The sequence below is a fragment of the Rhipicephalus sanguineus genome, chromosome 3 (assembly GCF_013339695.2).
Source record: "Rhipicephalus sanguineus isolate Rsan-2018 chromosome 3, BIME_Rsan_1.4, whole genome shotgun sequence".
Lineage (NCBI taxonomy): Eukaryota > Metazoa > Arthropoda > Arachnida > Ixodida > Ixodidae > Rhipicephalus > Rhipicephalus sanguineus.
This window is the reverse complement of record NC_051178.1, coordinates 150,774,120-150,800,790: the sequence shown is the minus strand read 5'-3', so window position 1 is coordinate 150,800,790 and position 26,671 is coordinate 150,774,120. Positions and strand designations below refer to the sequence as shown.

The 26,671-nt window shown below is 44.1% G+C and overlaps 1 protein-coding gene across 1 annotated transcript in view; it reads left to right on the top strand.

Annotated features, from left to right (window-relative positions):
- Positions 1 to 11,917: 11,917 nt before the first annotated feature.
- Positions 11,918 to 26,671, top strand: part of LOC119387461 (alpha-1-inhibitor 3-like) — a 47,869-nt gene continuing 33,115 nt past the window's right edge. Inside the window, 7 exon segments of the mRNA XM_049413517.1 lie at positions 11,918 to 12,015; positions 13,193 to 13,356; positions 19,181 to 19,360; positions 20,349 to 20,404; positions 20,598 to 20,667; positions 21,471 to 21,584; positions 22,436 to 22,520. Of these exon segments, the coding sequence (XP_049269474.1) occupies positions 11,957 to 12,015; positions 13,193 to 13,356; positions 19,181 to 19,360; positions 20,349 to 20,404; positions 20,598 to 20,667; positions 21,471 to 21,584; positions 22,436 to 22,520 (728 nt within the window). The 5' untranslated portion in view covers positions 11,918 to 11,956.

The following is a 26,671-nucleotide window of genomic DNA, read 5'->3' as shown; positions in this document are numbered from 1 at the left end:
CCGACAGCTATTACCTGCCCCCCGCATTCTTTTTCAATCGTGGAGATACTCGACGTTATCCAGTTTCGTCAATGATTTTAGGTATTGTTCGCATAGATTTATGGAATGTGAAATGTTAGCAGCGCCACAGAAAAGAACACAGATCACAAGTATAAGACGACACGGCCCGTGCGGTCTGTCTTTTCTTAGTGCTGCTAACATATGCGATTACTCAAGCCAGCTAGACCAGATTTCTGCTGCAGCAGATGAGCTTTAAGGAATGTTGTGTAAGAGTATTATTTAATGAAACAGTGTTGCAGACTATTGAACACAAATGATACACACGGACCAGATTCTAAAATGCGGCGCAGGATGTCACTGTTCCGGTGGACGATGTGAAATTCCTGGAGAATGAAAGGAACGCGAGAGTAGGATAAGTTCTGGAGTGTCGTGTCAATATTTTTCATCCTACAGCATAAGCTTGTGCAGTGCAACCCCGTCATCATACTACGCATACGTGAGATATACATATAGTTCCCGATTTTGGTTACTGCGCAGGCGTCCCATGCATGAATTGCCTCGATGAAAGGCGCGCGATAGTCCCGTGATTAGTTTCCAACGAAATCGGCAAATAAATATCAAACAACTTGTCATTGCTCTCGCATATAGTTACATCAACCCAGGAATGCTTAGTGGCTATACGGCCCTGCGTCGCTGAGGTCGATGACTCGATCCCAGTCGCAGCGGATGAATTTTGATGGGGTCTAAATGCAGAAACGCTAATGTGCCTGGGAAGAATCCTAGGTCCCCTACCAGGACGTGGCTGATAACCAGGTCGTAGTTTTGGCGTCTAAAATCCCAAAATAAAACTAGCGAAGTGTTCACTACAAGAGTGTTAACATATACCACGGCTTTTCCGCACTAAGGGGGACCAGAAAGACCACGCCTCCTCACAAAAAGGAAACAACAAAATCATAACGTATGGATGCAACAGCTTCTTCTGAGAAAATCCTCGTTGTCGCTCCCCTCCGTAAAAAAGCACAGCGCTTTTTTTTTCTTCTTTCGTATAAGCGCTTCAAGTGCGTTCTTGCGTGAGGCCGAAGAAGCTGACCAGTATTTTTCGTCATCCGTGAACAATTGTATTTCAGCGACGCTCACACGAACCGACAGCGCATTGTCCGTGAGTGCCGTTTTATAACGGCGCCTTTGCCGGGAGTCGTTGCCTTATAGACGAAGCAGAAAATAAAAAGGAAAAAATCAATGGAAATAACTTGACCGGTGCTTCTTGCAGCGGCCGCAAGCGATCAAGGTTCTGGTGACTTATCATTCGGGCCCCACGCTTGCTGTAGAGAGAGGACGCTACGCAGAAAACACATGCTTTGCCGGGGCCTGGGTATTTGTCCCCACGCTTTCGTGTCGTCATCTCTGCAACCACTGCATTCTTCGAGTCTCAAAAAAAAAAGAAAAAAAAAAGGCAAGAAGAAGGACACAGCCGCGGGACAGACGTAGTTACTCGAAATCCGATCCTGTCCAGTGATTTTGTCCTGCACTCTGACTCGAGATTGGCGAGCTTGAAAAGACAAAAAAGAAAAGAAAGAAACACTGCCGGGACCCTACAGCGTTTCGTACGCCTCGCTTCTTTCACTTCGGTCGAAATTGAACCGATGCTCTGGGATTACATCCTGTTCTGGTAGGTCGTGTTCCTATTGGCAAGACCCTGGTTTATACGGCCGCTTTTCTTTCATTTGTACCATTTTACTTCGTTATATCAGCCGGTCACGCTTTGGAGACAACAAATCAGCTTCGACATTGGCTGCGCGCTCAGTTTTCTCCCTATTCGGGTGGTTTCGGCTTGTTCCGCAACGAAAATCTTTTTTTTTTCCCGCCACTTTGAGTCGAAAGGGGGCAGATTGGAAACTACGGAGCACGCTAGCGGTCACGTGGTATTCGCAGTTTCGCGTACACAACGCTGAGCATAGTTCCTTAACCTACAGGCTTGCGGATAACATCAATTGTCCTATACGCTCCTTTTCGTACTAACAAGGCTGTGGAAGCTTCGAAAGTAGTACCTTAGTTAGAAGTCCTTCATGGGGGTTTTGCAATGTAGTTTTCTTATCTACGACTACGGATAACAAGTTCATGTATCACAACTTCAACTCGTGCGCGTAAGGTTGCATCAAATCATCCGTAATATTTCTGCACATTTGTGCTTCGAGTACACGACATGCTATGTCTTGGTCGCCAGCACAAATGACGCGCAGCGAGGCCACTCGCTTCAAATGCCTACCACACAGTCTGGTTCAGTTGGTAAATACAGGGTGTCCATAAATGTTTACCCTGACAACAAAACAATGCTATATACAAAACTATGACGCCAGTCATTGTACTAAACGACAGATTTCGCGCGATAATCCTATCAGACATAATTTTACTTGAAATGTAAGGCGTGCCCATTGGACTTTCATATCCGCGCACTATTGCGGGGCCGCCAATGCAAAGCAGTCAAAATAATATGTATAGAACGCGCAGCATTGTATATTTTGCATGAAATGGTGTCTATACAGAGACGCGCCGAGAAAGTTGCTAGCAAATGTTACATGCACTCATTCTTACGAGCGACATGAAGTCCACGATAAACATTCCGACGCTGCGTTGATTAAAAGAAAGCGGGGAAGGAACAAATATTGTTCGCATTTAATAACCGTTTACCACCCGCCCTACTTCGCCTTGGCCACACAAAGCGCAGCTTACAGGCTTACAATTTTCCCGTCTCGAATATCGTAAGTGCACCTGTCGTCGCTCCTGAAGCGTTTAGTAATCCGTCGTGCTACCCGAGAAGAAAATCGCGAAGTAATTTTACGAAGTAATTTTACGAGCCTGTATTCCGGAATCCGTATGTGTATACTGCAAGGAACGGCGCCGATGAAAACTAGCGGTTCAAAAGCCTATATAGAAAGACCGCGACAACTTTTTTTCTGCCGGCATTTCGACGGAAGTTTTTCGCGTTTACCTTCTCCTTGTAACACGTTGTATTCAGAAAAAATGAAAGTTTGAGACAAAGGGAGCGTTTCTGCGAATTAAACGCCGCAATTTTCGCTGCCACTCCCTGAAACTTTCGTCTTACACCTATTTCCAATTCTGCGCTGCTCCTGAGAAGGTGCTTGTGGCGTCGACACTCGTGCCGAAAAGCATCGGGCTATGTCCTGCATGCGGGCCTCTTTGCGACACGTGGTGCGACTGCACAGAACGAACGTCGTCCCGAGAGCCTTCGCACCTTAACTCGGGAATGGATTGCGTGCCGCCGTTTTTTTTCCACGATTGTCCCTCCCATTCCGTTTTATACTTTTTTCCCACACTTTCTTTTCCAACGACACGCATTATCCCGGCGTCGCTCTTAAAGGTGATGGCTGCGAGCGTAACCTAGTTTTTGCATCGTGCGCTGTTCCCTTCCATGTACGCGCGCAGCTGGCCTTCAGCTAGGGCGAGAGTGCGCAGGTGCTTACATATTATTTCAAACGAAGGAGGAATTCGCGCTTTAGCAAAAACGAGCGCCTTCTTTCTTGGCCTGCGGCGCTTGCCTCAAGGTAGCAGGCAACTTTTCTCGTAAACAGAGCTTCCCCCAAATGCTCGGAAAGTTTTGCGTTAACAGCATTCTCCGAAGATGTATCATTTTTTGAACGTTTGCTTTCCGTCTGTTTACACCTCCCAAACATCGTTTCGCGCGCGCGTGAAGCTTCCAAGGTATGCTAAAAAGAAACGATCAAATTTACTGACGTACGAACTTCGGGGCCTCCTCAGGTAAACGCCGCGTAAGTTTTCTTGGAAAGGAAAAGTGAAATGGCTTTAGATTTTTAGTTGCGTTGCGCAAGGCGGGACCCTATAGTAACAACAAAAAGAAAGTTTAAGCCTTGGAAGGAAGCTTTGCGTGCTCGTTCATCGATGGCCTCGAAGCGTACGCCCTTTAATTTCCCTAGCGACTTTAAGTATAAATGATGAGCGTTAGTATAAGCAAAGTCATTTACTTGATGTCCGGATCGAATAAAGAAGGAGTTGGAGGCACAAAACGGCTCTTGTTTGGTGACTAAGTTTAACGACGGTAGCGCTTATTATTTTCAGTCATTTGCGAGTATGGTGCTGTGTATACTGGTGTATAGTGACGCCCATAAATGAGCGTCAGATAACTTCCGGTTCAATGGTCCGTTATCTTCAGCCGCACTCGTTCGCTAGAGCTCGTCGACACTTCGAGATTCGAGAACCGCAGTGTAACGGCCGCCATTTCCTTTTTTCGGTTCGCCCCGGCTGTCGCGAGCATTCGCACGTTCCGATTGTGCTTGCGTAATTAATTATTGCCGCTGACGTCCTAGCGCGCGCTTCTGGCCGCGCCGCGCCGCAGCTCTAATTAAAATCAAATTCGCCGCGCCATTGTTAGGAGAGCGACCACGAAATTAAAAATCGCGTCCGCTTCATTGTCGCGATGAACGTGTACTCGACACAGGGACGGAGAGTCGCAAAACGAAAGCAAGGAATGATATAAACAATTGTTTCATCTCGTTCTGTCTTTCGCGGACGAAAAAAAGGAACCTGCGGGTTATACGAAAGTAAGTAAACATATAGGCTGTATACATTGAAATCGCAGCAGTAAAGTGCGCTCTTTTTCTGCGTTCAGATTTAGGGGGCGTATCTCTCGGGGATCCCCAAATAACAATGGGACTCCTTCTGAATGAACATCGGCCAAGAGACAATGCGTGCGGACGACGAGGTTGAAAAGAAATGGTGCGAGAGATTGCAGCCTACTTGCTCGTCGAGATGAAAGAAAGATGGAAGAATTGGAACGTAACAAAAATAAAAGGTGACCGTAAATGCGTGCGAAGTAGAAAATACATCCACGGGTTTTCTCATCGCGTCAAAAAGGTGGCATCACGTCATGACGTTGACATTGTTTTCACGGCAAAAAACAAGGTGGGAGCCATTTGTCCAAAGTTGCAGAGGCGCATGTGCAGCAAGGAAGATCACAGAACGGCGACCTGCACCGTTAGGCACGGTATGCGGTTCGTTTCGTGCACTCTTAACGTTGTGTACTGCATTCCTTTTTCGTGCGGACGTAAATATATAGGCCAGACGGGCAGTTGTTTGAACATCAGGCTCAGAGAACATTTCAGCTCTCTAAAAGTTTCGCCATACTCGCATCTCGCGATGCACTGTCGGCAGTGCGGGTGTGAACCACTTTTGTCTGACACGGCGGTGATGTACCGGAACCGGAACAAGCTGTCCAGAGAGATCGTAGAAGCGTTTTTAATTGTCAAGAGCGATTCTGTATGTGCTAGCCAGGCTTCACTGAGCCTACTTCCGTGTGAGATAGCTTTTCTTTCGGCCAACCTGGCTGCTACCCTTGCCGCGTAACAGGAACATTCTATTCTGAGCATGCGTGTTTTATTGTGATGTTTTCGAGTGTATCAGTGTTTGACTGCGCGGTTTTGCGCGTTTTAGTATTGTTATCATTTTAGGTATAAGAGATGATCAAGGTGAGTCGGCGTCATGACATTCACAGCAGTATCAGTTGTTCTCTCCATGGTGATTATGTGGTGGTGTGATTTAAGATAAATAGGCGAGGATTCAGGAAATAAACTTTAGTTTGAAGTTGGCGCTTGTCCTGTGCACTTATTCTTCGCTTGTGTCCGTGTCCCTTTGCGCTACCTGCCTTAACATGAGTTCCCACAAACTAGCCCAGTTATCCGTTCTCGTAGAAAATGGCGTCGGGTTTTGAGCCGACGGCTTCTGAGAATAACACAATATATGGCCACGCGCACACTAATCCCCATCCTTTCTGAAACTGTTTGCTGGCAACCTGAATGAAAGATTCACGAGGAAAAAAAAATGTTTTAATCACGAGTCTAAAATTTAGCTCTTAGTTACCGCACGAACGTGGTACTCCATATTAAACCTGGCATTTAACAAACGCTGCGTCAGGGACTTCTTAAAGATAACTTCTGTACGTAAGAAAATTATTGCGCTCAACAAAACTGCTACGAACGCGCAAAAGAACGCAAAAGTATAATTACATTGGAAGCCGTCGAGAAACGTCGCGTTAGGAAGCACTTAAGCTATATTTTTATTTATCTGCAGTAATCGTTGCCCACATAGTGCATTCCGGGGTCCTTCGAAAGCAATTGCAACGCCACGCATCGCCTCTTGCAATTGCGATACTTGCGTACACGATGCGACACTCGCCGAACATGAAAACAAATTCTCGTTTATATGAAACATGTGTATTCAAGCACTTGTATATAGCTGTTCAACTTCATTTAGGTGCTTATAGTGTTAGGTTGAGAGCAAGATGTTATGACGTTATATGGAGTTGTACGGAGCATGATTAGCTGTAAACGCATTAGCAGCTGGTGGCTCTCGATGCACACCAACGGGCACTGTCAAATTTCATTCACGTGCTGTGCACGGGTTCTGCAATGAGAAGACAGAGACGACGAACGGTCGTCTAAAAAAATTTCACAGTTGACAATGTACTTACCTTCGGTGCTTCGGCTCTTGGCTTCAGCCACAGGAACGCTTTTGATGCAGTTTGCAGTTAAGCTTCACGAAACAAAACGAACACTTTAAATTACTACTTGTATAAGTATTCTTATAATAGCAATGACTTAATTAAAAAATAGTCGGGCTTCTTTTCCCTATTATTCTAAATCATAGTCGCAATAATGATTAAAGTGTCTGATCTGAATGTTTGAAAAAACAATTATTGCACTCCTTCCTCTTTACGTATGTTTTTCTTTTTTTTTTCGGTTATCGATATTCAATACTCGAAATAACTAAAAAAAATCATACAATCAATTCTTGGCCAATCCCCCAGAGTGGGTATGAGCCATAGCAGATGATACAACAACAACACTTTCGTTCGGCATGGACTACGCATATTCGTAGCGATACATATCCTTCGCCCGCTTTGACGGGCATCGTCCATCGCTGTCATGTAAGTGTATTTGCAGCCTTATTTTGAGAGTATATTGAGCAAGACGTCCTAAACTAGTTAAGGACGCAAACGCATCTGCCTCACGAGCATGCGCTTCGAGTACTGAGCATTTGACGTACAGGTGGAAATGCACGAAGAAGCTAAAAAAAAAAAAACGAGTTGAAGTTGCGTTTGACGCGTTCTAACGCAGCGGTTGCTCCGTTACCGAAGTTGCGCAATGACTCGATCTATCACGGTACATCTCCTAGCTCACTTCAAAACGAGCCGCGTGCTTTGCATAGCAGAAGGGCTCCTCTACAGCGATACGCCTGCATGGCGGTTATTGTAACGGAAGTGTAATATGTAAGCGACAAATGTGGACACGGAGAAAAAAAAGTGAAACAAGAAAGACGGTGCTCGGCGGCGTCAAAGGGGGTCAGGATAGTTAGACCTGCGCATATGCATGGAGAAGACGTAAGGAAAAAAAAAATCTTTCAAACTGAGAAAGCTCGCGCGGTGAGGGGGGGGGGAGGAGGTAAGGCATGGGTGCGGCGCTTTGCGATAACTTCGAAACTAGACCTCCTCCATAACGATGATCGAGAAAGGCATGGCTGATGGCGACTTTGATTTAGATTGCACCGACAAGTGTCGCTAAGTGCGCTAGAAGTCATCTACTGCAGCTCAAAAGCCGGAACCCTATGTCGCATCTCTGTAGGCACAGAAAAAAAGACACGCTCTTTAACCTTTCGCATCGATTAACTTACCTTTGCAGCATACGCTTTCCTACACTCCACTTCGCAGTTTCCATAGCAGCAAAGACGCCCTGGTGTATTTATCCATATACATATATCGTTCACTTTGGTGCAGTTGCCCACGCTTCGTTGGTGTAATGTATGCGCGTTCGCTCATGCACGCCTGCGAAAAGCCAACGTGTTATGCTCCCCGCGGGCTTCCGAGAGGACCGAGCGCCGTGGAGCAGAGTCCTCGCGCCTGAACGCACTTAGCGCGCATGCTAGCGCATGCAGTTATAGGGGAAAGCTTATACTTGTCACGTCTACGAGACAGGTAGAAATATGCATCTCGTTTACTCTTTAGCTTCTGTTTGTTCCTTCGGTTATACGTCTAGATTACCTCGCGAAACCCCGCGTAATTGCGCTGGGGGTCGCGAGAATAGCGCGAGAACGCACGCTGAGACCAAGCGAGCGATCACCCAACACGCTACCGTGAATCTCCGGCTAATTTGGTTTGTTATGCAGCGCTCTGCTTGCTGCTTGCTTGCTCCAGCGCAAGTCGTGACTGCGCCTATAGGTGCGCGTAGACGACGGCACTGCGGCAGCAGAAACGACCCACCTGAAGATCACACACACACATATATATATATATATATATATATATATATATATATATATATATATATATATATATATATATATATCAGCATTGGGGCATTGCAGGCAAGAGAAGTGATATTCGACGTTTCTGCAACATTTGCTCGAAATAGCGGTAAAGCAGGAATGCTTTGTGAAGAACCGCTGATGCGTACATCAGAAAAAAACAGATTAATATGCTGCACTGTTTATCATATTCAAAACAGACATCCTTATTGCGCCAATGATAGTCTTTTTTTTTATTTCGCCTCTACGCTTTCGCTTGCATCTCTTTCACAGTTCTCTTGTCGGATTTGGTTAACTCGAGTCGCATGTAGTTATTCAACGGTAGCCAGAATCTTCGCTTTCTCATTTTTGGCATGGGCTGAATGCTACGCTAGATCAGTGTTCCAAGTTTGTAGGTATAGTGAGCGTTGAAACGAGCAAATGCTCCTACCCACTCAGTCAGCCATGTAAGTTCTCCTCATCGTCCTAATGTGCAAAGCTGTTCTTATTTTCTACCGTCATAAATATTAGCAACTAATGAAATCGGTAATATTTTGCAGACAGAGCATGGTACTTCTGGAATACCAATAATGTCGACGGCACGTGAGCACTAAATGTAGTTGCCGATCCGGGCTACGGTTCTTCCGTCATATCCCGGTTCAGCACCTGTCGATCCTAGGCCTTGCGATTAGGACAGCCCCATTCAAAGAAGAAAAAATAAGAAGAGAAAGCTGTCGGATGGAGCTGTCTCTGCGAACAAGCAACAAGCAAACAAATCGTCGAGCGCTCAAGAACGGCAACTCGCGTGTCTCCGCAACTTTGGTGATATCGATAGTATATATATATTTTTTCCTTCCTACCTGTTTCCGGGCTTCCGGCCTCCGCTGTAGCTCACCTCATGCATACATGAACGAAAATTCCTCTCCCTTGGCCGCCCCTTCTTTTTCTGCACTGCAGTGCGGTCTCTCCTTCCGAATGGCTGATGGGCGAGTTAGGCGTCCATCGCATCGCCACAGGCGGGAGCGGAAATGTTGCAGGATCGCCACGAAAGGACGTGCATAATTAAGGGCATGGTCGCCCCCCCCCCCTTTACTCTAACACACCGGTTCTTTCCTTTTCTCGCTACGCTCTTCTTTTTTCCTATAGGCCTGCCAATGGATAGCACCGGCGTAGCGCCTTCTATATATACACAGGAAGTGCGCACACCCCGTGCACAGCTGCGCCAAATCGCGCGAATGCGCGAATCGTTAGAAAGCCGCTTCCCCGTGGGACGCAGGTCGACGCTGCCAAACTAGTTAGTCGGTTTGTTTTGCGCGCAAACGTCTATACTTTCGATTGTACTAGCTGGGTGGGCTTCTATTGAAAACACAGTTTCTATGGCGCTAGGACGACGCGATTAAATAACGATCCTATTCTGTGTGTAAATTAAAGGAAAGTGATTACGCGAGCATCGATAAACATTGGGCCGAATCCGCAATGCTTTTCGTGTCGTAACTGTTCTTTGCCATTGGCCTGCTAGCTTGACGAATGTGTCCGGCATTAGGATTGACTTAAATGTTATGTTACGAACACTGTTAGCCTAAGCCGTTTATGTGTGTACGGGCCAAGGAGAGAAAACCTCCGCAACAGAAAAAAAAAGAAAAAAAAAGTCACAAGGTTTCTTATGCATTCGCCTAAGACGACTCGAAGGCAAAGGCCATGTTCTTCTTTCTTCGTTTTCTTTTTTTTTTCTCAGTTGGTTGTACTGATAGAGGACGCTAAGAGGACGCTTATAGTTTATCTCAGAAACCTAAGACACTGGTATTTTCCGAGAAAACTTTTCGTCCGGAAGTTGTATCGCCTGCAGGAAGCAAAAATTAGATCAATACATGTTAACGTCCATGCCCGCCTCAGTATAATATGCACTGGAATTCAAGTTTAGCGTCAAGGGCATTCCGGTTCCGGTCCTGTCAGTTATTGTATTGGCATAACCGAAAAATCTATAAGAGCTAGGTGACCTTTCCCATGTTTTTTTTTTCCTTCAACGTATACTACGTCGCGTCACGATGCGTTCACGCAAACAACACGTCCAGCCTTTGTCACGGGAGCACGGGTGAGCAATCTAATCGGGCACACGGCTACACAAAACAAGGTGGTCCACTAATGACCTGTTCAGGGGACACGTGTGAAAGGCGGCTCGTTAAGACGGCCACCCTTCGCGCCATTGCTTCTTTGTTTTGTTTTGTGTGCCTTTACGCTCTCACATAGGCTTGATAATGTAATCACGCCATGCGCGCCTATGGGGCGAAGTCTGGGAACAGGATACAGAGCGGACAATACAAGCCGCTTCCAATCGTCTTCGGAGAAAAAAAGCCGATACACACGACGAAGAACAACGCCGGCGGTACTTCCCGGTCCCTTTGTTTTTCTCACGGCTGGTTTCCCCTTCTGTCTAGACGACACAAAGGCGACGCCTACAGCCCATGCCTTAGCAACAGTCTCCGCCCATTGCTTTCCAGGCTTTTTACAAGACGCTTTGTCGGCCGCGTTCGATGCGGAAATTTGATTTGTCGCCAAGGTGCCTGGCAACCGCATCTATACACGTGGCAAGAGAACGTTGTGAATTGGATTTAGAGGTCTGCTGGCCACCGCTGGTGTGAAGTAGTGTCCTTATGCTATTTGTAGCGTTCTTCTTATTATTTATGTTTATCTACGATTACTCTCATTTCGTACTGTGCCGCCCATGAGTTCCTCACTGAAAGTCATGTGGTCAGACATCCAGGGAAAATCAATATAGGCCTGTCGTTTTCTGGCCTCCCGCATACCAAGAATTTTCCACTAGCATTTCCCTTGTGTGCAAACTGAGGCACTGATTTTTTTTCTTGGTGTTAATACCGCCCCAAAATTGTAAATGGAAGCCATCAGAGCATGCCATACTCTACATATTGACTGGGAAGTAAGCGCCTTAACTTCGCCTGTTATCAGAAAATCTAAAGCTAAGAAAACCGCGTGTGGGCAAAGCACATGGACTGCGTCGGTAGAAGGGGTTCAATGACCAATACTATGTTGCTTACCGCGATTGATTGCGGCATTCGTAGTACTACGTGAAGTCTATCTTAACTCAGAGCATCCCGTTAAATTTGTAGCGGCGTTCAATAGAAGGATAATAATGGAAAGGCAAGTGGTTTAATCAGGATGAGCCCAGTTGAATACCCCACACTGACGATGAGAATAACCGGAGGGAAAGATCAGGATATTGAGAGAAGGAAATGTTGGCGGCACGCACGTCCACAGATAAACAAGATTTGATCATGCAATCTATGACACGAGGATATATATAAGTTAGGGAACCTCAAAAATACATATGGAACGCTAACTTGTGTGTCCCCCAACCACGAACACTTCAGCTCAAAAGCGTATACAAGCATATCACATCACGGACACCGCTGTTTCCGGGTCTTTTGTTTCCCTAATGGTTGCCAAGTTTGCTTCTGGTGCTTTTCAGCGTGTATAAAGACATACCAGCATAGAAAGCACGCGCTTCTGTGCGTACTGCTTACTGGAAGAGTGACTTTGTAATGTAACCGCGCTAAGCAAAGCCGTAACTAGTGTTGTTCTTCATATTCGCAGGTGACGGCAACCACGTGGCTTACATCTAAAGCCAACAATGCATTGGGGTGCAGTCGTCTTAGTCCTCGGTGCGGTTGCATCGCAGCTTGCTGATGGGTAAGAAATATTACTGACTTGAACTGATCTGCTATAAACCATTACTTGATACTTGTGTCTATTGAATGATATTCGTCAGCTTGAAGAGCGAAATCGGGCGGCTTTAGATGATGCACGATAAGCATTGCTAGGCTCATTTAAGTCGTATGGAATCTCTAGCTTCATAGTACAGAAGTAAGAACTATCAAGAGCTGATCCTACATTAAGAGCACTTGCGTACAATACGAGAGAGTAGACATGCCTGTACACCTCGCACCTAATCGAAAAATCTCGCCAACTGCAGCCCTTTCGTGTGATTTATATTGTTAAAGTTTGTTGTTAGAGGAGGGGATCAAATAGCAGGCTTTTATTTTCGATGCTTTTAGGAACAACTAAGAAACGGATACCGCCAATTCGATAGTGTACATGCGTGAATGCGCGTGTGTGTTTGGTACCACATGTTGAACATTTCAGGGTGTAGGTGGACGCAGTGCACATTCTTGTCCAGGCGCTCGCGTAAATTACATTTATATTAAAATGGTAGGAACATCCTTTATGTTAAACGCTTTTATGTGAACGCACCCACAAGAAAGAAAAACAAACAAAAAGCAATGGAAATTATTTTTATTGCACCATGTGTTATGAGTGGCATATACACATGAATATTCTAGTGAATTGGAGCTAATTACGCGAAAGCAACTGACGTATAGAAATTAGCAGGCCATTAAATCAACATCTGAAAATAAGAAGCCTTTCGAACGCATCTGTGCAACCCAATGTTGCTAAAAGTACCCAGGACAGCGCGTAAGGAGTTGTCACGCTTCTACTTTATATCTACGTGATATACACTCATTATTATGTGACAGAACGTTTAGAACGTTTATGGCAGAGACGCACATGTGGAGCGGTTGCCGTCCCAGCCTGGTAGGCTAGCCACGCGCCCGTATAAAACACGATTACCAAGAAATAAGGTAATATCTGCAAAATTACGATGTCCTTTCTTTCTATTGCTTACTGTGCCTTTAGGAAATGTTCGTTCAGACTCGAATAGCAAATTTACACCCGAAACTGCGTTCTGTAATTGTAGAAACTGTCTACGAAAATAAATCGTTGTTGATCGCTATACCGCACCTGCCTAACTTTCACGATCTGGCTACCACAACATTTTTTTAAGTTTTAATTTTTTTTTCTTGCACAGCGGGTATATCTTCACGGCACCGAAAATACTGCGTAGCGAAACGGACGCTCTGTTCCGGCTAACGCTGACCGACGTCAAAGAAGACGGCAAGGTGACGGTCCGGCTCCTCAAGTACAATAACGACAGCGTCGTCTTGGCGGAACAAGAGTACGACATCAAGAACGGTACGTTCGATTGCCCTTTCGGTCACACTCCTCGGCAATCTCCGTCTCTTAGTTGCCAGCCCAATCTCTTTTACGTTCATCGTGAACGTTCACGTCTAAAAGTTTGCACCTCCCTGAGAAAAAAAAAAAAAAAGGTGCAGGACGCTAATGCGTGTGAAAACCAATTTGTAAGAAAGTTCATTATTCGCTTTATGTACTGTGAATGCGGACGTGGTTTTTCACCGACAGACACGCTGGGCAGAGACTGTTCACGCGCTGCACAGCCCTTGAATCTCCAAACACAGTTGTTACCTTTCCATAATTAGCCTCTTACCTTACCATAATGCACAGGTTTCTGCGCGTCATTAATAACCGCGTCTCTAGCTAACCTGAGGCTTTGCGTCGCGCAAAATAACTGTTTGTCAAGTGGTTTTTTTTTTTTCGACTGCTACACAGCGTTGTGTCCAGGCGAGCGCAACGTAGAGGCGTCAGCGTTATCTTCTTACTTAAGTTACCAGAATTCCTCCGAGAGAAGCTCTCGCTTTCACCGCAGAATGTCGCCTACAGATTCACCAGTCTGAATGCACCTGTTTATTCTCGCTCGGAAGGTGCGAACAAAATCGCGATGGTTCCAGCGTTATGGCAATCAGTAGGCTGTTCCCTGCCTCAGTGGCGAGGTATGTACTTACCCTGTTTACGTTAAACCAACGACCACCACTCCCTACACCAAAATGGTAAGGACATGAAACCCGCTCCATTACGCGAAACATCAAACAGCCGACACAAACGAACAAACAGACAACTCAGCGAGAACGGTGATAAGAAAGGTGGCGGAATTTTTCGCGTCACGACAGTTCGCCGCCTCGGCACTCCCAGAAAAGTTCGCTTCGCTTCACTTCCTGTTTATCGAGACGCTTGCTCGGAAGTGGTTCTACTTTTCGGAACGCAACGACGAACTCGAGTGCCGTCTTTGTGTCACGCCCCAGCGTCTTCCATTCCTCTTCAGGCATCTCCTGCAATTCCTTTACTTCGAGGAGCTTAAGATGGTCTGTATGACGCCGCCTAACGCCTCTTGGGCGCACTGCAAAGCGCGTAGATGATAGGATTAAAACAGGGTGCGTTTTTTTTTTTTCCTTTGCTCTTCATCTGTCGATATCTGGCCGAACTACAGTGGCCTTTCAACCAGGTCTCAAAGTTCTGTTCTCCTTCACTCCACCTACCCCCCCCCCTTCCCTTCTTCTTTCCTTCCTAGCGTTTTTTTCTAAATAATTGGAAGAGTGAACAAAGAGGACGGAAGAGTAGCGCTGAGCGTGAAGCCAGTGTGCCGACGAAACTGTGGTTATCGCTCCCTTCGCACAGTGGGCTCTTGTTCAATACGTCATTTTCGCAATAACTCGAACGCTTTGGGATCTGTAACACAAAGCAACTTTCAACGCTGCGCTGATAAACACTCCGCCGCGGCGAAACGCGTCGTGCATGACCCGTCGACAACACGACGCAGCAAAATATACCACAAAGAAAAGCGTCCTGCCCGTGTTCGAACAATGGTAGAAGGGTGCTGTTGAATATCTGTCTAGCCCGTTATATGTAATAGCATGCGCGTTTTTTTTTTCTTTTTTTTTCTTTTTTGTACAGCATGGCTGCTATGCCCGCCGCTAGTCCGGTTCGCGATGTAAACAAAACAATTATCATCATCATGCTAGCGCGGCCACGTCAAGCCACATTAAGCATAGCTGTGCCTAGTTAAGAGAAGTTAATCATAGCCACGCCTATTTAAGCTTAGTTGTACATGGTTATATTTAATGAGATAAGTATAAATAAGCTAAGTAAGTGACGACTTAATTTGTTCTAATTAAGCCGAGCTGAGATTCTGGTGTGCCCAGTCATGCCGAGCTCGGCAAGATGAGCGAGCTAAGCCTAAATTAGACTAATTATTGCTGAGCCAGGTTAGTGCTAGCTAGGCTAATGAGCTAATTAAGCCTAGGTTGACTTGGAATACAAGCCAATCGAGACCGAGCCTCGCATATGCAAACTAGGCCGAGTAAGCTAATTAGCCTAATTGTGCTAATTAAACTATAGTTACAACTAGGTTTACTTGGGATGCACGCTAACCAATTAAAAGCCTCGAATATGCAAATTAGGTAAATTAAGCTATATATCTCTACTAGGCTAATTATTATTGTTAAGGTAATTAAGCTACGTGGTGCTGCGATTGCCAAGCGATTCCCAATCGAACCCGATCGATACCTAGCCAATACTCGTGATTTACAATATGATCGCGTGAACGCGTGTTGCATCGGCGAGTGAATGCACGTGTGCCTAGTCAAGCCAGGATTAGCCGAGTGTCAACCAGCTCTCTTCTGCCCCAACCTTGCGCGACTGAGTGCAAGCTGCGCAATTTTTTTTTTCTTCAGGGTAAATGAAAACGTATCGTGTGGCGCTTTCTCGGTTGATGTAGCTATTTTTATAGCGTGCAATGAATCGTCCAAATGCCCTCAAGCTCGGATTTTACTAACGGCTGCTTGAAAATCAATTACGCCTTCGTTGTAACATTCGCGCGTTCGGTGCAGCATGGTCGCTGCTACGAAATTAATCAGAGCGTCTTAGTATTGCCTGATAGTTTAAAAAGCACCAGGGCTCGAGCTCACAAAAACGTCTTACGCTAGAATTGTCCCTGGGGAAACAATTTTAGCCAGCCCCAATGCTGAAGAAGTATTTCGCAAAGTAACCAGCCAATGGTTAAAAAGCACTTACAAACGAAAGGCTTTTTGCATGCAGCCACTGTACCACAAACTGTATAAGCGAGGAGGTCGCCATAATAAATAGGCCTGAATACAAATTTCAAACGGTGCTTACAAGATGCATATAAGAACACTATTGCTACCATTTCCATTGAATCACTGACTGCTGATTATTTAGAGGCGCGGACTGTCCAGGGAACGAATTCTTAATTTTTTTTATATAGTTGGTGATCTTTTTGTTGGTCGTCAGCCTTGGCTGACGCTATGTCCAGCATCTGGATTCAGCATACGGCTTCAGGATTCGGATGCTTTTACGAGCTATTGTTTTCGCAATAAGTTCTGGAAGATGCGGGCTCAGTATTTCTGCATTCTAAATTGCTAGCAGTGTGCTGTTCAGGCAACTGGAATGAGTCAGCGCTCACTTTTGCGACTTATATATATTATTACCAGTCATTTGTTTTTTCCATTACAAAAAAAAAGAAAAAAAAAGAAGAAGACGGCTGACAATCTTTGTGTGACATTAACCAGGAAACGAACTCAGCTTTACAAATGATATCTGCAGCCGTGAAGATATACACTCAGATGTGTTACAATGATTTTCTTACCCCATGTCAAAGAAAATTTGTTCTAAAGTCGTACGCATGATGAGCGAGATATGTATCAATGCGGCGCATTTTTTTTACAGCCGTGATTGCTTTGTGTGAACTGTAGTTCAAAAATTACGGTATATCTTATACGATCATCCTCTATATCATATCTACATAATTATTTTTGTAGGAATATGCACATTTTTAGTCATTATATTTTTACACGTCCTGCAGCTGTTTATATTATATGTAGGTAGTATTTATTCCACAAGATTGTAATTGTTATACCTAGCTTATTGCTTCACCCAATACGCAGTAGTAAGTTCGGGCTTAACTTGGCCGACCTGCCTTTCTCCTCCGTATAAAAGCGTGCCTCCCTTTGAACCTAGGATTTCTTTGAACAGAGAGACGGCTCGTGCGTGCTGGTGCGCATAATGTGACGTGTCGTTCGTAATATATTCGAAAATGTTTAGTGTTACAGGCTTAGTGTTAAAGCAGGATCTCGACCAGCGGGACGCTGCGCGAAAAATTTGGAGATAGCAGACATGATTAGTCGGATGGGAAGAAAAACGTATCACATAAAATTTTACACTTTATACAACGGCGATAAAAGCGTCAGCCCGTGCAGAACAGGCTGACGCTTTTTGAAACTCGTTCCCATGTGACCTCGCCTACGTCTCAATTACGCGACAAAAAAAAAAAAAACGTGACCGTACGTATATCAAGCGCCTTATAACATCAGCGTTCAGACTTAATAAAACGATGATCCCTAAGTGAAACTGGCGAGTAAATTTATACACGGTTTAAGATGCAGCTAGAACAACAAAAGGGGAGACCGTGAGAGATAGGAGGAAGTCGCCGGGGCTTTCGTTCTACAGGGCCTCGCGTGGGCGATATTTCACTTACAGCGTAAATTATGGCTGACGCGAGGCAGCCCGCGTAGCTGTATTATTCTTAGACGTTCGAGATTTCTTTTTTTTAAGCAGATTTAATCTGGCTCGTCGGGATGCACATAATCTCCGAGGAACTTGAGGCTTAGCGCTCATTTTAGCCGGACTTTGGACGATATTAAAAATGCAGCCTTAGTAATGAAGAAAAGCCACGAAAATAAAAAGGCTTCCTGTCGAGGCGTGCACCAATACGCAAATAAATTTGATAACGAGTAATAAGGTATTCATACGGCAGCTTCTTTCTTACGTGTGCGTGTATGTATATGCTCGTCTTTTAAGAGCTCGTTCGTTCGCTAGCTCGTCAGACGCTTCGCTCTATCTTAGCGTTGGCGAGGTTAGGCTACAAGAATTGTTGGTATGATAATAAATATTTCATCACGTATTCATCTCGGCACACTTTATCTCCACAACACCTCTTTTTTTCATCACCGACTGTTTAGGATCATTTTTCGTGGGTGGGGTAGTGTCAACGTTGAAACGCACGCTTTAATTCCTGTTTTTATCATAACACGTTTGATGATATTTTAAGTTGGTGTTTATACCAATCGCCTTGAAGCCTGCTTTGGGGAAGTGTTTACTATGCGCGTGTCAATCTCACGTTAAGCCGTCATTAGTCCGTCGGTATTGTCCGGATAACCTCACGTTTTGACCGCAGGGCTAGAGTGTACTAGAACAGGGGAGTGCCCGGAACGAGCTTCGAAAAGTGAAGCCCAAACAGGGTCAATCCGCTTGCGGCGCTGCGATCGGTAGTCTGCAATGTGTCGTCGTTTAAGAGTTGCGCGTGGCTCCGCCGAAGTGGTGCAGGGGCAGAATGCCCGCTTCCCACTCAAAAGGCCCGGGTTCGAATCACAGCTGTAGATGGTGGGTTTTATTCTTAGTGTCACCTTTTATAGGTGTATTGGTTTTCCTTTGTTTCTTAAAACTAGCTTCAGTTGCTACGCTTGGTTAAAAAAGTAACGCAAAATGTGAAGTATACAATAGAATAAATTTGACAGTGAGCGCAGTTATTTTCAGCGCCACCGCCCGGGATTGAACAAAAACGTAAAGTATGGCCTCCGAGATTTCCGCGAATATGAGACTCGAAACGAGATTTCACATTTTACGTTACTTATTGTAGCAATACGTAGCAACAGAAGCTAGCTTTAAGAAACAAAGGAAAACCAACACAGCTATTACTGACATGCTCAACTCTCCGATGTTTTTACCCATGCAATAGCAAAATCCCAACGTAATCGAATGTATAATATTTAAAATCACGAATGATCTATGCCAACGGTAAGCTGACGGGCCAAGTCACCTATCAGATGTATTCTCTGTCTGTTAACGCCTTAAACGTGGCTTCACTTTCCTTAAAACGCTATTTGTGCAAACGCCTCCAACCATGGCTTATCAATGGCACGCTTTTCTTCGTCGACGTCAGAAGGTCACGAATGGAGAACACGACAGAGCAATGTTCGTGTCACGAAAGTGTATCGATTTACGAATCAAGAAACGTCCGCATGCAGGACATGGTCTCAAACACTCAGACCTTGTTGAATGTTGAACCGCCGAACCTTGTTGCGTGCAGGTGAAAGTGCCTTTCTACCGTTCCGAGTGCCGGAGCATCTCGACAGTCAAGCCAAGATTGAAGTGAACGGCACTTTCGGAAGCTATGTCTTTGGCGACCGGAAGGAGATTGACTTCCAGAAGTCCAAGAACACCATTCTTGTCCAGTCGGACAAGGCTCTGTACAAGCCAGGACAGAAAGGTATTAGCCATGTTTTCTTTCTCTGCGTCTACTTGTTATCAACGCCTGCATTTTTTGAAGAGATTGCCATGGTAACTCTATGCATACTGAAGCCTTTGCGTTCACAGGATACGTCCTGTTAAAAGACACAATTAAATAAACGCAACAGGCAATGAGGTCAAGGAAGGTATAGGAGACATTAACTGTTGTACTTAACTGTAGTGTAGTAATTATGGCTTAAACTGGAATGAATTAAACTTAATTAGATTCAATTGATGTCATAGCTAATACTATATAGTTAAAGACAACGATTAATGCCCCCTACTCTTTCCTTGGCCTAACTGCCTGTTGGATTTATTTCAGTGTGTCTATCAAAGAAACGAGCCCTTCGGAAAAAAAAAATCCCGTTCCTTCAATCGTCCCAAGAAAAGCGCACGTAAGAGTTAAATAATAAAAACTAATATAATTACCATTCAATCAGCATAATTACTCTTCTATCGGTAAACCGATAGAAGTATGTGATGTTCTTGCATGTCGATTGGTATCAACGTTGCGCTCCGGCATACGCAGCTAAAGTGCTTCCACGTAAATACAAAAACAGTAGCGCAACTACAATTTTCCTAATAAATTTATGCATGAGAAAAGTAAAGCTTATGCCATCTTGAGGTACTAGATTGCAAGTTTTGTGAGTTTATGTCCGCCATGTTCTTCGATTTTTTTTTTATCCTTCAATATTCTGACGAGAAACTTGCGAAATGTATACTATCTTTGTTTCGTAGGCTGTTCATGGGTGGACGGATTTAGTTCCCTCGCATAGCAGGTTTCTTCGATACTTTACGGAATGGCGCGTATTTTCTAAGTGTAGGCATTGCTGACAAAATTTATTACGTAGTTGTGCGCGCAGAGCACGGGCGCAGAGACTGATTAATTTTGGGCTGTCCTGCATGACTAAGACGGAAGAAAAATAAAAAGGCAACGACATGATTTAACGACGCAACTTTCCTTTCAGTTCAATTCCGTGTTCTGCCTATCAATAACGAGCTGAAGCCTGTCAAGGATGTCAAGGTAAGCGCTAGCATACTATTATTACTTACCTACCCCGATATGAAAAGTCTGCTTTTATGTGATGGTTTTTTTTCCCTCTCTCGTTCATATTGCACGACTTAATATTAAAATATTCGTATCTAAGCTCACGGTTGGGGGAAAATAAAAAAACAAAAACATTAAATTGTGTATGCTACATTGCGTCTTCCTTTAGGCTACCATCTACGTCACAAGCCCTAGCGACGTTCGGATAGCTCAGTGGAACGATGTCTCTTTTGAAAAAGGTAAGCGATAATCACGTCAATATTCTAGAATTTTGCGGTAGAGTTGACAAGGTAGAGGCCCTAGAATATTCTGTTGACATGAGAGTTCGTGCGGCAGGAACCTCACCAAAAGAAAAAGAGGAATCTCGGACACTAACGAAACTGTACATACAATAACCGTCTGATGACTCATAGTTCAACGGAGTGCAACCAAAGCATACGATGATCTTCATGAAGACTATAGAAAACATATGTTTCAAGTACAGTTTTGATCAAAGTCGTGAAGTGGTATTTTCCACCTGATCAGCACAATTCTTGTGATTTCCCTTTTTTTACTTCGCAGCACTAGTAAAATTATTTCTCCATTTGTTTGCTGTAAAATCTCTGTCAGTATCAAGATGGTCCTTATAATTAACCAGCGACACAATGTCACCGTCCTTACGAATGCAATTTTTCATTGCGCTCATCGAACTCGGTTTTATTTGTGATTTTGTTTCTCGAATTCTCTTTGTGTGATTTTCAATCTCTGGTTTCACAGAAAATACATTTCGTGTTTCGGTTAAGGTTAAGGAGTGTTGGCATAGAAGTTGGATAGGGCAACAATTCGATGGTTCACACAGGAAACATTCACGCACAACAGAGCGCTCTGTTGTGTGTGAGTATTTCCTGTGTGTCCCGTCGAAGTGTTGCGTTACCCACCTGCAGTCGTGTTTCGGTTCTTCTTGTTCAAGCCTCGTTTGTTACGGTACTATTGCTGAAAACTACTGGTCATAATGCCAGTTGGAGCCGATTCAAATACGCGCATTTCTTTCTATGCATTGCAGGCATCGTGCAGCGGGATTTCCAGCTCACAGAAGAACCCGAATTGGGTCTGTGGCAGATTGTCGTCGAACTTCCCACTCAGACTGTGAGGCAGCACTTCGAGGTTAACGAGTACGGTGAGTCTTGAGTCAATGCTGCTCAATTACACAGCACGTCACCAACACATGTGTACCTTTCAATGGTCATACGAGTATTTGACCTATTTACGCGTTTTATAGGCGCGCCAGCATTCGAGATAAAGTCGACGCTCTATGCACCTTCACAGCGCTTCTATCCGCCATTAAGTATTTTTATTAACACTAAACTGCTTTATCCCGGGCTCCATCAGTGATTTACGGGCGTCACGGAAGTTACGTCACGGAAATGACCTCAATAAAGGGAGCACGCAGGTTTCCTCGCATCTTTTCGAGATGTTTCTCAATTCGCTTACAGTGTGCACACCGCTTCCCGCTTTAGCCTAGCTAGGCAACGCCGCTTTGAGGAACACTAAAGAAATAATTATTTTTGTCAAATGAAGTTACAATTTCATACTACCGAAAGCACGACTCTTAGCTCAAGAAGACGCCTTGGTAAGCGAGAAAATGCACATAAAAAATATAGGTGGCGACGCCACCTTGCAGTTCCTGCACCAGCTCGCCGTGATGTCACAGATTTTGACGGCGACATCGGAGCATTGGACGATAGGCGAAGACGCGAAGAAGGTTCTCCTCATGTAGGTTCCAACAGAGAGCATTGGATCTGCTGCCATTTTTGCGATAGACAGCGTGATAATTTAAGCACCCGTATTTCTTAGCGCACAACCAATCTGCTACTGCTTCAATGAAGACACGTTTGAGAATCGTGTTATGACCGATTTCTACGAAAGAGAGATCAAACATTCATTTTTTTTAATTCTTGGTGGGTTTGTGAGTTGCTGATCAAAGAATAAAGAAAAAGAGCTACTCTCAGATATTGCATTTTATTTCAGTGTTGCCGAAATTCGAGGTCACCATAAAGCCGCCATCCTACGTTCTTGCTGATGCCAAGGAAATCACGTGGAAGATTTGCGCACAGTAAGTCACTTTATTATGTCCTTCCCTTTGCATTCGCAATGCAGAAAGTTTTGTGGAGGAGTAGCAGTGTTATTACTCATTTCTCCGTCATTTAAAGTAATGTGTTTAAAAGGATTGCGTGAGTTGATAATTGACTATACTTAAAGCGTATAATCACCAAGCAGCCCTTGTTCTCGTTCAGTAGCACTTGGGGGGGGGGGGGGGGCAGTAAAGTGTTCAGTCGTTAGCTAACGCCTTGGCATGCTGCATTCTTCACCGCCTACAACGACGGGGTGGTCAAACACATTCGCATATAACACAGTGAGCGTGACCTGTAACATTATTAGTTAGTAAAGTCACTTCGTCATGAATGGTGCGCCAACTGCAACGTTAAATAAAAGCACACAAGGATGCTGCAACTTACTGTGGCGATTACTCAAAAATATATTGTTTCCTTTTACAAGTTCTGCTTTGCAAATGATTGACTACCACCGACGTTGTACAGTCGAAGGCGAAAGTGTGCTCAGCTTTAACTACTTGCAGTCACGTAACACTGTTGAATCGATATGACCGCCACTAGGGCTACCTCGAGGCACCATCACTCATTCTTTACAAACAACTCTCCCAGTCATTCAGTAGACTTGCACGATGGCTAAAATAGGCAGCGCAAAGTTTGTACATAAGAGTCCGCGCAGCCTTTTTATCATTAAATTCGTTCTAAAAGGCAAAACTGCGGTCAAGTGCGACTACCAATGTGGCAATCTGGGCATACTGGTAATGATTTTTTTTAAAGAAATGTAGAAGCTTAAAGAGAACACGGAAGAAAAAAGGCATATATATATATATATATATATATATATATATATATATATATATATATATATATATATATATATATATATATATATATATATATATATATATGTATATATATATATACAGGGCTGGGCAAAGATACTTTGAAATTGTATCGCGATACGATACAAGATACTCAGGCAAGAAGTATTGGAGATACAGATACAAGATACTGCCGCAAAAATTGTATCCGATACGATACTTGGCAATTGTATCTTAAGATACTTCGATACATTCTCAAATTTGTTATTATAGATCCATATAATGTAGCAGCAAACGCCTATGCACGAAAATGTCTTTACTGTGACCTATTTTGTTTCACTTGAATGAAATGTCTGTTAGTATCTCAAACGTTTTGCCCTTCTTTCTCAAAGCATTAGTTTTGGAAGGAAACATTAGTTTCCTTCCAAAATAACTTATCGGGGTTTGTTTTAGCTTCCTCACAGGACAACACTTTGTACACTTCGCTGACAGCGGTACTTGCTTTGCACAGCTTGCCGACCATCTAGCAGGTTGCCATATAAAATAATAACTTCAAAAGAAGCCTTCGCACGACGGGGCAAATACCGGTGAGGACTTTTTCCATATCTGTAAAAGACAGCTTGCACAATACCGTATATCCGGACAGGTGTACAGCAGCAACGACGCTGGTAGCGACATTTTTCTTTCTTTTTTTTGTGGGGGGGGGGGGGGGGGGGTTGACGCATGGTGTATACTAGGGGTTTGAGACCTTTCGCTAGCGGCCCGGCCCGCACACATGACTGTCTTCGTCTCATTTGTTTTTATTTTATAAATAAGTATGTTCATGAGCTGCACAGGCATGACTGGTCTCAAGCATTCCTTTTGTCAGGAACATGTGATCACTATGTACTAAAACATAACCGTGGAACAAAAACTCTATATTTGAGAATCAGCGTCCAGATATCAGTCATTCTGTACATCGGTATCGATGTTTCTCGAGTCCTGACTCCAAATACCCTTCAGAAATGACCTATATATAAGATATGGGGAAGGCTTCCTTTCAAACGTCATTTTGTTCAAACTCTCTCCCACCATCTTCACTGTCTCGGCCCTTGCAACTAAATTTCGCGACTGCGGCCCGCTGGCTATAAGCTCAGATTGAGACCCCTGGTGTATATGTAGATGACATAAAACTGCAATGAATTTTCATATTTTACTTATCTGCCGGCGTAAAGGATTCTTTGTTGATATACTCACTAACGTGCAATCTTTTAGTAATTTTTCTTCAACGAGAGAACATGTGCAACACAGAAACGTCTCAGACGTACAAAGCGTCTCAGGACACCGCCGCTATTCGCGCTATTGCCACTTGTAGCTCCCATTACGTGGCGATTAGTAATGCGAAAAATATTTAAGAAAGCCTAGAACAGGAAAACAAATATAAGTTAAATAGAGAGGTGGTTGGGTATATCAAACATTCACATTGAATGAGTACAGAAACAGGATACAGACGGCGCCCTTAATAGCTATGAGCATGATGTATTGTCAACTTACCTGTTGGGACAATAGAAAGTTCAGTGCCTATTGAAAATTGCCTGAAACGGCTCGTTGGGACGCTCATGAGGAAAACAGAGCAATCAGTGAAATAAAGTTTCTCGAATCTCCTTCCTAACATCTTTAAGATGACTCCTAATGATTTCCATTATTATAATGCAAACTCAAGTTCGCTTTTTCCTAAGCGGTAAGCAGAATGTTTTGTACTGTTTAATCAAGGTACGCCCAGATAATTATATATTTGTTTTCAAAATCGCCCTGTCAACGTGTAAATGTGTAAACAGTAGTGAATATAAAGTAGACAGAAGAATAAAGCAGAGATCTTATTTTGAGAGCGCGTTACAAAAGACATACTGCAGTGTCCAGACCAGAAAAACAGCGCAGAGACTAAGGTAATGTAAGGGATGCAAATGACAGCTAACAAAGCGCTTGTGCTAATAATCAAATTATGATTTCATAAATTCTTTGAATAAATGTAGCAGGATGTGAAAAATACGGTACGCCAAGATATTTTCTGTTAGGTAAACGTTTGCTCTTTTAGATCTAACATCAGTACCAGTGGTGCTAACGTTGTTACACTTTTATTTGCATATAAGTTGCTTCATGGCATGCAAGTCAAACTTACATCCACGAGATCCTTCAAATCGTTGATATGTAAAACACACGCGACGCAGAGGAACCCCATTTTTGCACGCATCACATTTAGTTACGGAGTAAGGACGCAAGACGCGAGAGAATCTTCAATAACGACACTGTAGCAACATCAGAATTTGCGCGATACACGCGGCGCAGGACAGTGGCTAAGAGCAAGTGTCGCGGCATTGGCGTAACTAAAAAGAAAAGAAATCGAGCAAACAAAAAGTACGTGGGCTGGGCGTAGACATCCGCGCTTGTCTTCCTCATCTTCTGCCCTCACTGGGATACTCTGGCGGAAAAATAAAATTGCGTCACTGCCCCAAGACTCATTCAGATGGCTTAGTGGTACCTGTACCAGCTTGAGAAGCGGAGCTTGGCCAGCGATTATTGTTTCGCACGGTTGTGTAGCGATAGAAGTATCTTGTATCTTAAGATACACGATACATTATCGAATGTATCGGAAATACAAATACAGATACTCGTTTTTCGAGAAGTATCGCGATACAGATACAAGATACACATACAGTATCTAAGATAGTATCTAAGATACATGTATCTTCGATACTGCCCAGCACTGTATATATATATATATATATATATATATATATATATATATATATATATATATATATATATATATACACGCACACAGGTATCTCCTTTGATGTGTGCCTTTTGCTCTCTTTGCGAGTTTTCTTCGCGCCTTTCCCGTTCTTAAAAAAAGGACGCCTAGGTAATTTCGATAAACGCACAACGCCTTTGTTATATAAACAATGACAAAAAAGTTGTAATGCGAACAGCTGGCAAGTCCATAAGTTGTGAGGCTTTTCAATGTAATGGTATTCGACTGATTATAATTATATCGTCGTGTCACTCGAAGCCAGTGGCCTAACCAGAAAACTTTCTTTCTGCGGGGAAGGATAGAGAGAGAGAGAGGGGGGGGGGGGAGGAGCGTTTGATTCGTCGACAGGAGGTCATTGACCGCCTGTGAGTCACGTAGGTCACTGACTCACGTGTTTCATGCCAGATATTGCTGGTAAAAAACTTCAAGGTGTGGGATGCGGGGGAGGAAAGAGGGGGGGGGGGGAGGAGGCCCGTGTCTGGCGGCGTGGCCACCCCTACTTGCGCCCCGGCACGCTCGCAGAAAGACTTATGTGAAGTTCTCA